Source organism: Salvelinus alpinus, chromosome 18 (assembly GCF_045679555.1).
Source record: "Salvelinus alpinus chromosome 18, SLU_Salpinus.1, whole genome shotgun sequence".
NCBI classification, from domain to species: Eukaryota; Metazoa; Chordata; class Actinopteri; order Salmoniformes; family Salmonidae; genus Salvelinus; species Salvelinus alpinus.
In genome coordinates this window covers 28999884-29015142 of record NC_092103.1, presented here as the reverse complement: position 1 = coordinate 29015142, position 15259 = coordinate 28999884, and the positions used below count along the sequence as shown (strand labels likewise).

Genomic DNA, 15259 nt, shown 5'->3' with positions numbered 1-15259 from the left:
TGCTCCAGAAGGGAGTGTGTGTGTTAACCCTGTGTGTCTGTCTACAGTGGCACACTCTGTCTCGTGAGGAGCAGTCTAAGTACTATGATATGGCCCGCAAGGAGAGACAGCTACACTCCCAACTCTACCCTGGATGGTCAGCTAGAGACAACTACGTAAGTAGTAATTATTTAGTAGTGATTTGATTGGTTGCTGTGTGGTGGTGGAGGATGTGATGTGATTTTGTGTGTGTGTGCAGGGGAAGAGGAAGAAAAGGAAGAGAGATGGCAGGCCAGAGACTGCTCCAGAGGGACAGATGACACACCCCCAGTCAGCTGCTCCAGAGGGTAAGAACCACCTAATACATTCAAGATCAGAGCAATATGAGAAGTGACCTACTCTGTTCTACTTAATGACATGACTGCAAAGTAACAGCAAGACTGATCAGTGTGTTTTTATTTTGTCTATAGAGCACTTCTCCGCGCAGCTCAAGAAGTCGTGTGTGTCCTATGGAACTCAGGAGAGACCCAGTGTGTCTCACACACACCTGACACACACACACCTGTCCCAGGCTAGTCCCGCCTCCTCTCTGGACTCTCCAGCCACGCCCACCACTGCTCTGGCCTCCCCTGCCGCTCCCGCACCCACACACACCGAACACACACACTCACACTCCGAGCACACACATCCTGAGCAGGTCCAGCCCCTCTCCCTCACCACCAAACCCCCTCGTCTGCAGTCACACAGGGACACACACGGTCAGGCTTACACCCACATCCAGTCTCACACACATTCACATTTATTAACTCACACACACCTCCCCCCGCCCCCTACCCCCAATACCTCTTCATCTTCATCCCCCTCCTCTCATCCCCCATTTTCTCTCCACATGAGCTCATCCAGCAAACAGACTCCACCACTTCTGTCTCGACCAATCCCCTTTGCCTCTGGCTTAGCTCCTCCCACCTCTATCCACCAATCAACAATGAGCTCCCATCATGCCATGCTCCAGTCCCAGCCACTCTCCCTCGTCACTAGAAATAATAATTAAAACCCAAAGACGCTAACCACAGATCTATGATCAGATTCCTCTAAGGCCAGCCGTAACCTTAAGCATTACACTACCCCTAACCACAGATACCTCTAAACCCTGTCTAATCATGGGTGGGATGAAAAAATATCTGACCCCCTATCAGTGTGTTGGAGAGTCCTCTCTACTCTGTGGGCAGGGGTGAACAACTCCTTGAGGGCTACATGATGCTCCAGCCTAGCACCACACACAATTTAAATAGTGTTTGAATAGAGGTTTAAATGAAGATCATTATTCATTGATTAGCGGAATCATGTTAGTGCTGGGCTGGGGGGGAAAAGCCTGCAACACCCACTGTTGCTTTAGGATTAGGGTCAATTTCTTCCTACTTTTTTATTGTTTTTTTTTGTCTGTAAATAAACTTTTTTAACCTTTTATAGATATTAGACCTAGTTTTATATTAGTATGAAAAGGAAACAATTATTGGTCAATATTTGACCACACCTCTTTTAACTTGGCTTCATGTAACTACATTTTTTTTGTCAAATGGTATTGCAACATCCTACCTTTTTTTTGTATTAATTTGTCCAATTTGCTACTTGTATAAAATACAAAAAAGTAAAGGTACATTTTTTAAGAAAAATAGATCAATGTACGTTTCAGTCTTTGTGGTAGTAATGTGTGTAGATCTGGTTTCCCTCCCTCCCCTATTCTTTTATAACCCCCCATATGACTGAGTCTTGATAATAAACATCTACTTATTTCTGAAACGTGTCTGTTCCTGTGTTGTCTTGCCTTTGGTAGCATAGTCTTTCTAATTAACACACTGCATCTTCAATGGATCTCATCATCGAAGGTGAGTGTTTCCTATGAACCTCAATGTTTGACCAGCACAAATAAAATGTGCGTGCTTAGTCCCCTCCTGTTCACCCATGACTGAGTGGCCAAGCACGACTTCAAAACCAAGTTGGCTGGCGATAATGGTGGTAGGCCTGATCACCGACAACGATGAGACAGCCTATAGGGAGGAGGTCAGAGACGCCAGGATAACAATCTCAATGTGAGCAAGACAAAGGAGATGATCGTGGACTACAGGAAAAGGATGGCCGAACACACCCCCATTCACATCGACGGGGCTGTAGTGGAGCGGCTTATGTTCCTTGGTGTCCACATCACCAACAAACTATCATGGTCCAAACACCAAGACAGTTGTGAAGAGGGCACGTCAGCGCCTTTTCCCCCTCAGGAGACTGAAAAGATTTGGCATGGGTCCCCAAATCCTTAAGTTCTACAGCTGTACCATCGAGAGCATCCTGACCGGTTGCATCACCGCCTGTTATGGCATCTGACCGTAAGGCGCTACAGAGGGTAGTGCGTTCAGCCCAGTACATCACTGGGGCCAAGCTTCCTGACATCCAGGACCTATATACTAGGCGTTGTCAGAGGAAGGCCCAAAAAATTGTCAGACTCCAATCGCCCAAGTAATGCTGTTCTCTCTGCTACTGCATGGCTAACGGTACCGGAGTGCCAAGTCTAGGTCCCAAAAGGGTCCTTAACAGCTTCTACCCCAAAGCCATAAGACTGCTGAACAATTAATCAAATGGACACCCAGACTTTTTACATTGACACCTCCGCCCCCTTTGTTTTTACACTGCTGCTACTCACTGTTTATTTTATATGCATAGTCACTTTACCCCTACCTAAATGTACTTATTTTTTATTTTTTTTTACTTTAGTTTATTTAGTAAATATTTTCTTAACCAAAAATGTAGTTCAAGAAATTAAGGGCTTGTAAGGTCTACACCATTTGTTTTTGGCGCTTGTGACAAGTAACATTTGATTTGGATTTGATTTAGATATGATCTGTTCAAGAACAAGTTTCCCCAACTCGACCTTTATTACTACAATAAAGTGCACAGTCACTGATCTAATCGTCTTACAATCGGAACAAGGCTGAACTTGGGTATTTGGCACGCAGACGTCGTGTGTCTACTAGCCCTGGGTAAACTCAGAGCAGGTAATTTAGGGGTTAAGAGCAAGTAACTAAATGGTTGCTGGTTCGAATCCCCGACCATGTAAAACATATGTTGATGTGCCCTTGAGCAAGGCACTTAACCATAACTGCTCCTGTAAGTCCTGGATAAGAGCGTCGGCTCAATGGCTAAAATGTAAATGCATAGGTGTATGGTATCAGTTGCTCTACTAAATTTAATCAGCTGGTTGAAGGAACTCCCAGGTTAATGATTAAACATGTAACTCTTATGGTCATGACCTCAGAGTTCCTCAGCAGAGAGTCCGTCTTACGGGTGGCAGGGTAGCCTGGTGGTTAGAGCGTTGGACTAGTAACCGAAAGGTTGCAAGTTCAAATCCCCGAGCTGACAAGGTGCAAATCTGTCGTTCTGCCCCTGAACAGGCAGTTAACCCACTGTTCCTAGGCCGTCATTGAAAATCAGAATTTGTTCTTAACTGACTTGCCTAGTTAAATAAATAAAAATATTTTTTTAAATTACTGTAAATGATTCTTGAGAGCGGAAAGTGATAGTGCTGAGAAGTACATTTGTATCAGTAATGAATCAGATGTGTTTATGAGGTGGTTTATCAGTGTGCTTTGTTTGTGGTAGGTAATTATGTGCCAGAGTGTATCAGGTGACAGGCGTTCATGTTATGTGTTCTTCTTTCCCTGTCTTGTCTGTCTGGGGAAAGGCCTGTAGTCCTTCTCACAGCTCAGTATGTGGGTTCAAAGAGTAAAGATACAATCCAGCAATCTTTTTACTTTTCCTGTTGGAAAAACAATATCCCACTTATACAGTAATATACACGCACTTATGGGTAAAAAAGAACACGTTTTTAGCAACAACAAAAAATTACACAAGTTCAAACTTCTTGGAGTCAGCCATTCAAGGAGTTGGTCTGATGGACTCCCCCATACTTGCGGGAACAATAGTTGAGAAATAGAGAACCCCACTTGTGCCATGTCATGAGGATACCTGGGCCACTTATTGAGATGTTCCTTTTGTTTAAGTAAATGAGGTGAAAAGGAGACTATAGTGTGACTTTAATCTTTTAGTCTACCTGGACTGGTGTTCCTCCTACAGCACTCAAATCTGAGCCTGCTGGTGCACTGATCTGGCGTAAAGCTGTGTCTTCTTCAACTTACTCTCCATCTCACTGTACCAGTCAGAGCGCTACAACTTAGTCATGTATTGTCTCAGTTAAAATACTAAAAACACCTTGAACATTATATTTATCAAAGCAATGAATGAAAAAAGATATTGTCACACGCAAAGTCGTTTTTAACACACTCAACATTGAGCATGCGTGTTCAACTTACATTTAATGGTTTCAAATAGAAGCAGAAGCTTAGCCATAGGTTGCCATTTGAATTAAAGAAATAGACTCAAGTAACATAGTATACCGTTCATTATCTATAATATTTTAAGATGCATCAGTTGTCTGTAAAGGAAGACGCCATAATCATCTACTCTGTGGTGAAACCATCAACACCTCCAGATCTGTTCCTTTATCCACATATCTGATCTTCACAATGTTCTGTTTCTATTATGCACACGAACATGCACACAAGTAACAGAGTGGAAATTCTGTCCCAACCTTTGCACGAACTCACAACCCTCTGGCTAACAACACATTGAAAATCATCCGTACTAATGTAGCTGACAGAGCAAGTCTACCCTATCAATCTGTGAGCGACAAGTGTCTTTAGATCTCACAAAGACTTTGGGTTTAGCTTATAGATGGTTTGCGAGGTCTGTTGTACTCTGGGTTGACCAATGTCGTTGCAGAAAGCCCATTGGCCCCGCCCTCCTTCCCGCGCTCGGCGAATGGGAACACCTCTCTGGTCAGTCTCGATACGAAGCAAGGCATTTCCTTCTTCCCCCCCAGCAGACGACCTTTGGCCTGGAAGCCAAAGGCTACACGGTGGGAGAGGCGTGTCAGGAGGCGTGTCAGCTCCAAGGCCCTGCCCCCTTCCTCCTCCAATAGGATGCAGAGTGTCTGGAGGAAGACAGCACCCAGAGGGTGCATGAAGGCCCCGTAACCTGGCGTGGTGGCGTACATCACCGCTGTATCCATGGGGATGGACAGGTACTGAGACAGAGTGTCCTCAGTGACATCACTTCCTGCTGAATCCGTCTCCACTGTCACCCCATCATCCAGCTCACCCCCACGACACGCCTAAGGAGAGAGGGAGAGAGAGAGAGATGATTACTAATGATGATTGTCATATCACTGACTGATTTTTTGTTGTGGATGTGGTGATTGATGATAATGGTACTGACCTGGATAAAGAACAGTTTGGTCTTTCCCTCCATGTGTGAGTTGTTGAAGCAGGAGAAGATGTGGGACAGTCTAACCGGCCTTCCGTCCGCCCCGAACACACAGCCCTCCTCCCCGTGAGACGACAGCACTGCCAGGAAACACTCCTTCACCGGCCGCTCGCTCTCTGCAATCAATCAATTAATGAAATTGTATTCATTTATATATGTTTTGTCAGAAAGTGCTTTACTGGCCTAGACCCACTAAGAGCTAACAGCAGCACAGTGGCAAGGAAACAGTCCCTAAAAGGAAGAAACCTTGAGAAGAACCAGACTATGGGTCGGCCCATCCCTCTCTGGCTGTACTGGTTAGAAGAAGAAACATTAATAGAACATTATCTCCCCTGTTGGGTCATGTGATGATGGTGGTATGCGATTCCTCAGAACAGTTTGCTTTAGTGAAAGATTAGCTTATCCATCTGTGATCCTGTCTGCAGGGCACAGCACGGTGTGTGCATATGTCCGCAGGTATTTGCACAGTAGTTATTAAACAGGTGTGTATAGGACTGTGTCATCCTTTATTACTAGGACATTCTGTCTCGTGAGTGTGCGTGTGTGTGTTTGTGTGTGTCATCATTTCATTCTGTCTGCACGCCATACATACAGTATTTCAAATCTCCTATGATTACTACTGTAAGTAACTGTAAATAACAATGAATGGCAAATCATCTTTCCTCTGCCTCCCCCTGAAGGGGACGAGACAGGTTAAAGAAGGATTTTTAAGCCTTGAGACAATTGAGACATGGATTGTGTGTGTGCCATTCAGAGGGTGAATGGGCAAGACAAGAGATACGATCTGTTAGGAAGGTGTCCTAAATGTTTTGTTTTGTACACTCTGTTTATGTGTGTGTATACACTGACTGTACCAAACACCTTCCTAATATTGAGGTGTGCTCCCCCTTTTGCCCTCAGAAGAGCATCAATTCGTCGGGGAATGGACTCCACAGGGATGCTGGCCCATGTAGACTCCAATTCTTCCCACAGTTTGGTCAAGGTGGGGTCTGGCATCTACTACCATACCCTGTTCAAAAGCACGTAAATCTTTTGTCTTGCCCATTCACCGTCTGAATGGTACATATATACAATCCATGTCTCAGGGCTTAAAATTCCTTCCTAACCTGTCTCCCGTTCATCTACAATGATTGAAGTTGATTTACCTAGGGACATCAATAAGGGATCATAGCTTTCACCTGGATTCACCTGGTCAGTCTATGTCATGGAAAGAATAGGTGTCCTTAATGTTTTGTACACTCAGTGTAGGTTTTCAATTGTTTTGTATTCAGGGCTGCAGTGGACTCTGTGACCGTCCCCTAATTGCTAACATTATGTAAGAACTCTGATACGTTTGATAAAATGGATAAAACCAGGATATAAAGTATTTATTATTGTTTTAGAGCTGATGTAGAGCAGGGGTGTGTGTGTATAAGGTATGTGTGTGTCTGTGTGTGTTACCTGTCTTGAAGAGTGTGTACATCTCATGAGAGGTGAGGTCAGTGTGTATGTCCACTCTGTATCCCAGTCTGGTCAGGGTACGGTGGAGTCTTTTGGCGTCTTTCTCTGCCCCCGGCCTCCTGCACAGTGGTACACCGTGGTCAAAGTTCGACACTGCGACCAGGACAGCGCGGTTACACTCCTCATTGCCAGCCTTTGTCCGTCTCCACAGCGCCATTTCCAAAAATCTAGAGACCATTGGTCCAGTTGGTCGCTGCAGTCTGGTACCTCTCAAGGTTTCTACCAGTCCCTTTGGAGTATCTACCTATCCCTTGCCTCTGTCGTCTCTGCTTGCTCTCTGGGGGTTTAGGTCGGATTCACTGTCTCTGACAAATGTACTAGTATATTGTGCACAAAGTCCAATGTGATAGAAAGAGCGTAGATCAGAGTGCCGAATGGAGTGACTTCTCTCTTGGGGTCCACCTGAATACACCACCAGCAGGTAACACCCACCTGAATACACCACCAGCAGGTAAATATCCACCTGAATACACAATCAGCAGGTAAAAGCCACCTGAATACACCACCAGCAGGTAAAAGCCACCTGAATACACCACCAGCAGGTAAATATTTACCTGAATACACCACGAGCTGGTAAAAACCACCTGAATACACCACCAGCAGGTAAATATCCACCTGAATGCATCACCAGCAGGTAAATATCCACCTGAATACACCACCAGCAGGTAAAAGCTACCTGAATACACCACCAGCACGTAAATATCCACCTAAGCTGTGTCTCAGCTTCTTTAGAATGTCAGTGTAAAGTCTGTGTGTTTATGAGTCAGGTTCAGGTGTGTATGTATTTATACTGCAGCTGAACACTGTTCCAACTTGCAGACAGATGGGCTACTGCCAATAGCCCTGCCCTTTACACTAACACACCTGGAAGGCCAGAAGCGGTATGTCAGGATCACATGCTGTTGCGTCACAGTATTACCTAACTCTGCTCTTTCTCTGTTTTTCCCTCATTTCCTCCTCCATTCATCTACTATGTTCTTTTCTGTCTGCTGGGAAAGCCATATCAGGGAAACCCGTGTTAGCTCATCTCTGGACTTAACCATATTTCACAACCTATACTATAGCAATGGATAACCAGCTCATCTCATTTGTAAAGCTCTGGATAAGAGCGTCTGCTAAATGACTTAAATGTAAATGTAAAGGGCTTGCTGGGCAGACCGTCATCAATACCTTCACTTTCACAAAGACAGTCTCAAAGTCACATTATATAAATAGGAGTAAGTGGTTCTGAGTAATCACATTACTCAGGGATTGCCAATTTCAGAAAATTTAACCAGCTATATTCACCTACATAACCAGAAAGAAGTAATCAATTCAAGGTTTGTATTTGATTAATAATAATCAAATGCAAGCACTTGAAATGTTCACTGAACAAAAATGTAAGCGCGACATGTAAAGTGTTGGTCCCATGTTTCATGAGCTGAAATAAAAGATCCCAGAAAGCTTATTTCTCTCAAATTTTGTACACACATTTTTTTACATCCCTATTAGTGAGCATTTCTCCTTCGCCAAGATAATCCACCCACCTGACAGGTGTGGCATATCAAGAAGCTGATTAAACAGCATGATCACTACACAGGTGCACCTTATGCTGGGGACAATAAAAGGTCACTCTAAAATGTGCAGTCTTGTCACACAACACAATGCCAAGTTTTGAGGGAGCGTGCAATTGGCATGCTGACTGCAGGCATGTCCACCAGCACTGTTGCCAGAGAATTTAATCTTAATGTCTCTAAAATAAGCCACATCCAACATCCTTTTAGAGAATTTGGCACTACGTCCAAACGGCCTCACAACCGCAGACCACGTATAACCACGCCAGCCCAGGACCCCCACATCCGGCTTCTTCACCTGCGGGATTGTCTGAGACAGTAGGTTTGCACAAGCGAAGAATTTCTGCACAAACTGTCAGAAACTCAGGGAAGCTCATCTGCGTGCTCGTCGTCCTCACCATGGTCTTGACCTGACTGCAGTTTTGCGTCGTAACTGACTTCAGCGGGCAAATGCTCACCTTAAATGGCCACTGGCACTCTGGAGAATTGTGCTCTTCGCGGATGAATCCCGGTTTCAACTGTACCGGGCAGATGGCAGACAGCGTGTATGGAGTTGTGTGGGCGAGCGGTTTGCTGATGTCAACGTTGTGAACAGAGTATCCCATGGTGGCGGCGGAGTTATGGTATGAGCAGGCATAAGATATGGACAACGAACAGAATTGTATTTTATCGATGGTAATTTGAATGCACAGAGATACCGTGATGCACATTGTCGTGCCATTGTTGTGTAATTTGAATGCACAGAGATCCTGAGGCACATTGTCGTGCCATTCATCCACTGCCATCACCTCATGTTTCAGCATGATAATGCACGGCCTCATGTTGCAAGGATCTGCACACAATTCCTGGAAGCTGAAAATCTCCCAGTTCTTCCATGGCCTGCATACTCACCAGACATGTCACCCATTAAGCATGTTTGTGATGCTCTGGATCTGGATCTACGTTTTACAGTTCCCGCCAATATCCAGCAACTTCACACAGCCATTGAAGAAGAGTGGGACAACATTCCACAGGCCACAATCAACAGCCTGATCAACTCTATAAGAAGGAGATGTGTCGTGCTGCATGAGCAAATGGTGGTTACACGAGATACTGACTGGTTTTCTGATTCACACCCCTACTTAAAAAAAGGTATCTCCATCAAATGTATTTATAAAGCCCTTCTTAGATCAGCTGATGTCACAAAGTGCTGTACAGAAACCCAGCCTAAAACCCCAAACAGCAAGCAATGCAGGTGTAGAAACACAGTGGCTAGGAAAAACTCCCCAGAAGGGCCAGAACCTAGAAAGAAACCTATGAGGGGTGGCCAGTCCTCTTCTGGCTGTGTCGGGTGGAGATTATAACAGAACATGGCCAAAATGTTCAATGTTCATAGATGACCAGGTCAGATAATAATAATCACAGTGTTTGTAGAGGGTGCAACAGGTCAGCACCTGTCAGTTGGCTTCCATAGCCGATCATTCAGAGTATCTCTACCGCACCTGCTGTCTCTAGAGAGTTGAAAACAGCAGGTCTGGGACAAGGTAGCACATCCAGTGAACAGGTCAGGGTTCCATAGCCGTAGTCAGAACAGTTGAAACTGGAGCAGCAGCACGACCAGGTGGACTGGGGACAGCAAGGAGTCATCAGGCCAGGTAGTCCCGAGGCATGGTCCTAGGGCTCAGGTCCTCTGAGAGAGAGAGAGAAAAAAAGAGAGAAAAAGAGAGAGAGAGAAAGACAGGAGAAATACTCCAGATATAACAGACTGACCCTAGCCCCCCGACACATGAACTATTACAGGATAAATACTGGAGGCTGAGACAGGAGGGTCGGGAGACACTGTGGACCCGTCCGACAATACCCCCGGACAGGGCACAACAGGCAGGCTCCGAGACAGGATTGTGTCGAGGCACAGATCTGGGTAATGGTACCGAAACTTTTCTGCAGCATTGAAGGTCCCAAGGAACACATTCTTAAATGCAAGAAGTTTCTGAATGTCCTTGAGGTGCCCAGCCAGAGCCCGGACTTGAACCCGATCGAACATCTCTGGAGAGACCTGAGAATAGCTGTCCAGCGACGCTCCCAAGGGTGTTTAGACACAGACTACGTGAATATTGGTCTATCTGCTATGCTTGTACTGAAGTTTCAGTTGTCACATCTCTTTCTATGACACATCCAAACCCGTAGGGGGAACGAGAGACATTCTGGTCGTGAGATACTGCTTATGTCGTCCACATGCGGCAGCAGAAACGTGGAAAGCCAATAAGGGAAATCTTTTACACTGGCCCGGGTTGAACCAGGCAATGGCTGTCACGTCATCGGGGGCGAAAGTGAGGAGGGTGGAGCGCCAGCGTAAAACAGGTGAGATTAATCGCACCCCCTCATTCATGCGAAATAGTTTTTTGTTAAATAAATTAGGTTACTTTCTTTTCAGTTACAATAAAGCATGAATTATGTTAAGAACTGTTTAGAAGAGTTTGTGGGTGTTTTTCGAATGAACCCGAATGAACCCTAGCAACATGATTTTGAGGAAGAAGGGTTGAAGGAAGTCGTTAAGATGGCGGACAAGGAAAAAAGGAAGAAAGTAGAACACATTATGAATAAATATGGAGTGAGGGATTTACAACAGCCTTCTGGAAAGATCTGGTGAAGGTGAAGATGGCAGATAAAGGAAAAAGGTGAAAAGTGGAATATGTTTAAATGGAATATGGAATGGAGGATCGCACAGAACTTTTAGAAGAGCTGAGGAAAGGGAATGTGATGAGAGTGAGGGTGAATTAATTGTGGTGACAGGTGCAGTGATGACTGCTGAGAAGGTGCTGAGTGTAGAGGGAAGTGGTGTGGTGAGGAGGGTTGGTATCAAGTGCAAAAAGGGGGATTCTTGCTCTAGGAGCTGAGATGGAACATGACGATAGCATAGATGTAGTACCTGCGGTGAGGACTGCCGAGTTCAGGCCTCGTCCTGAGGATGAAAAGGATGTTTCTGGTCCAATGGGAGTGAGGTTTGTGGAGAGAATGGATCCTTGTATTTTGGCTGATCCATATGTGGTGTCAGTTTGGGTGGAGAAGAGGTTGCGGACGGTTGAGTTGGTGAGAGTAACTCGGAGTGGATTAGTGATGATTTATTGTGTTTCTTCAGTCCAGAGGGAGCCGGCACTCCAGATCATGCAATCAGAGACAAGAAATAGGACTTGATTTGCTCTCCGGAGCAGGGCGTCGTTGAAAGGGGTGATAACGGGGTGCATTAAGTGTTGAAGATGATCAGTTGAAATTGAATATTCACGAGGAGAAGACATTGTCTGTCCTGTTGAGTTTTGATGTAGAATCTTTGCCGGACAAGGTCAAGTTAGGAAGTGTAAGTTACCCTGTGAGAGCTTTTGTTCTGGAAATACTACTGTGTTTTAGCTGTCAAGTTTATGGGCATGTTGCAGCAGTGTTTAGGAGGGAGATTCCTAGATGTGAAAAGTGTGCAGGAGGGCATGAAACGAAGGAATGTGTAGTATCAGTGGAGAAGGTTGTGTGAGTAAGCTGTGGGTGTTCCCATGGGGTTGGAGATCGGAAGTGTCCGGTGAGAGAAAGGCAGGTTGTGGTTGCCAGGGTTAAAGTAGTACAGAAAGTGTCCTTTGCTGAAGCAGTGAAGAGAGTGGTAGAGGAAGATGGGTACAAGGTGAGGGATACTGAGAGGATTCCTGTGGATAGGCAGAGACCAAGAGAGAGTGATGGGAAGAATATGTGCTTCAGTAAGGTTGGCTTTTTAGCATTCATAGTCATGATTGTCAATTGTACTGCAGAAATGGATTGGAAGTTACAGAAAATAGTGGTATTTGTATTTGTATTTATTATGGATCCCCAGGCCCCTACTCCACTACCACATATCTACAACACAAAATCCATGTGTACATGTGTGTATATTGCGTATGTTAACGTGTGTGTGTATGCATGTGTCTGTGCCTATGTTTATGTTGCTTCACAGTCCCTGCTGTTCCATAAGGTGTATTTTTAATCTGTTTTTTAAATCTGATCTACTACTTGCATCAGTTACCTGATGCGGAATAGAGTTCCATGTAGTCATGGGTCTATGTAGTACTGTTCTGGACTTGGGGACTGTGAAGAGACCTCTGGTGGCATGTCTTGTGGGGTATGCATTGGTGCCTGAGCTGTGTGCTAATCTTTTAAACAGACTGCTCAGTGCTTTCAACATGTCAATCCCTCTCACAAATACAAGTAGTGATGAAGTCAATCTCTCCTCCTCTTTGAGCCAGGAGAGATTGACATCCATATTATTCATGTTTGCCCTCTGTGTACATCCAAGGGCCAGCCTTGCTGCCCTGTTCTGAGCCAATTGCAATTTTCCTAAGTCCCTTTTTGTGGTACCTGAGCACACAACTGAACAGTAGTCCAGATGTGACAAAACTAGAGCCTGTAGGACCTGCCTTGTTGATAGTGCTGTTAAGAAGGTAGAGCAGCGCTTTATTATGGACAGACTTCTCCCCATCTTGTCTACTGTTGTATCAATATGTTTTGACCATGACAGTTTACAATCCAGGGTTACTCCAAGCAGTTTAGTCACCTCAACTTGCTCAATTTCCACATTATTTATTACAAGATTTAGATGAGGTTTAGGGTTTAGTGAAGGATTTGTCCCAAATACAATGCTTTAAAAAATATATATATTTAGGACTAACTTCTTCCTTGCCACCCATTCTGAAACTAACTGCAGCTCTTTGTTAGTGTTGCAGTCATTTCAGTCGCTGTAGTAGCTGACTTGTATAGTGTTGAGTCATCCTCATACATAAACACACTGGCTTTACTCAAAGCCAGTGGCAGGTCATTAGTAAAGATTGAAAAAAGTAAGGGGCCTAGACAGCTGCCCTGGGGAATTCCTGATTCTACCTGGATTATGTTGGAGAGGCTTCCATTAAAGAACACCCTCTGTGTTTTGTTAGACAGGTAACTCTTTATCCACAATATAACAGGGGGTGTAAAGCCATAACACATACGTTTTTCCAGCAGCAGACTATGATCGATAATGTTAAAAGTCACACTGAAGTCTAATAAAACAGCCCCCACAATCTTTTTAGCATCAATTTCTCTCAGCCAATCATCAGTCATTTGTGTATGTGCTGTGCTTGTTGAATGTCCTTCCCTATAAGCGTGCTGAAATTCTGTTGTCGATTTGTTTACTGTAAAAAAGCATTGTATCTGGTTGAACACATTTCTTCCAAAACTTTACCAAGGTTTGGTAACAGGCTGATTGGTCGGCTATTTGAGCCAGTAAAGGGGGCTTTACTATTCTTAGTTAGCAGAATGTTCTAATAGGCTTAAATTGAAGATATGGCAATAGGAGTGGCAATATAGTCCGCTATTATCCTCAGTAATTTTCCATCCTAGTTGTCAGATCCTGGTGGCTTGTCATTGTTGATAGACAACAATATTTTTTTCACCTCTTCCACACTCACTTTACGGAATTCAAAATTACAATTCTTGTCTTTCAGAATTTGGTCAGATATACTTGGATGTGTAGTGTCAGCGTTTGTTGCTGGCATGTCATGCCTAAGTTTGCTAATCTTGCCAATGAAAAAATCATTATAGTAGTTGGCAATCAGTCAGATTTGTAAGGAATGATTCAATGAAAGATGGAGCTGAGTTACCCTTTTTCCCCCAACATTTCACTGAAGGTCCTCCAAAGCTTTTTACTATCATTCTTTATGTATTTTATCTTTGTATGATAGTGTAGTTTCTTCTTCTTTTTATTCAGTTTAGTGACATGATTTTTCAAGTTGCAGTACATTTTCCAATCGGTTGTGCAGCCAGACTTATTTGCCATTCCTTTTGTGTCAACCCTCTCAACCATAACATTTTTCAGGTCCTCATCAATCCACAGAGATTTAACTGTTTTTACAGTCATTTTCTTAATGGGTACATGCTTATTAGTAAATGGGATAAGCAATTTCATAAATGTGTCTAGTGCAACTGTTTGCTCCTCACTATACACCACGGACCAACAAATATTATTTACATCAACACATAGGAATTACTACAAAACGTATTGTATGACCTTTTATACACTATATTAGGCCCAGCCTTTGGAACTTTGGTTTTCCTACATATGGCTACTATATTGTGATCACTACATCTGATGGATCTGGATATTGCGTTCAAGCACATTTCTGCAGAATTAGTAAAGATGTGATCAATACATGTTGATGATTTAATTCCTGTGCTGTTTGTAACTGCCCTGGTAGGTTGACTGATAACCTGAACCAGGTTGCAGGCACTGGTTACAGTTTTAAGCTTTTTCTTGATTGGGCAGCTTGATGAAAGCCAGTCCATATTTAAATCACCCAGAAAATAGACCACTCTGTTGATATCACATACATTATCAAGCATTTCACACGTTATCCAGATACTGACTGTTAGCACTTGGTGGTAGCTTCCTACAAGAATGGGCTCTATGTGAGGCAGATGAACCTGTAGCCATATAACTTCAACAGTATTTAACATGAGATCCTCTCTAATCTTTACAGGAATGTGGTTCTGAATATAAACAGTAACACCTCCACCACTGACATTTCTGTCTTTTCTGTAACTGTTATAACCTTGTATTTCTACCACTGTATCATCAAAGGTATTGTCTAAGTGAGTTTCAGAGATAGTCAGAATATGAATGTCAGTGGTAGTGTTCTGTGGTGGCTGCGGCAGAGAAGTATTTGGGATTGCGAGGGTTTACTGCAGAACAGTTGCAGGGGGTGTTGAGTGGTAGTGTTCTGTCCTGTTTGACCGTTGGTCTGGAGTAGGACTAGATAGGATAAAAAAGTGAAATGGGGTGGTGTTTTAATTTTTTTGTATATAGGATTAATAGTTGGCAGGGATTT

General features: G+C 43.9%; 2 protein-coding genes across 4 annotated transcripts in view; one reads left to right on the top strand and one right to left on the bottom strand.

Annotated features, from left to right (window-relative positions):
* Positions 1-1779, top strand: part of LOC139544124 (transcription factor 7-like 1-B) — a 28699-nt gene extending 26920 nt beyond the window's left edge. For all 3 annotated transcript variants that reach the window (XM_071350904.1, XM_071350905.1, XM_071350903.1), the window contains 3 exons: positions 48-155; positions 239-326; positions 450-1779. In XM_071350904.1, the coding sequence (XP_071207005.1) occupies positions 48-155; positions 239-326; positions 450-1030 (777 nt within the window). In that variant the 3' untranslated portion in view covers positions 1031-1779. The remainder of the gene's footprint in view (positions 1-47; positions 156-238; positions 327-449) is intronic.
* Positions 1780-4296: 2517 nt separating this feature from the next.
* LOC139544123 (caspase-7-like) lies at positions 4297-7610 on the bottom strand. The gene is made up of 3 exons (XM_071350902.1): positions 6793-7610; positions 5305-5468; positions 4297-5200 (listed from the first exon to the last, which is right to left on the bottom strand). The coding sequence occupies exons 1-3, from the start codon at positions 7028-7030 to the stop codon at positions 4751-4753; spliced, it is 852 nt and encodes a 283-aa protein (XP_071207003.1). The 5' UTR covers positions 7031-7610; the 3' UTR covers positions 4297-4750.
* Positions 7611-15259: the final 7649 nt, after the last annotated feature.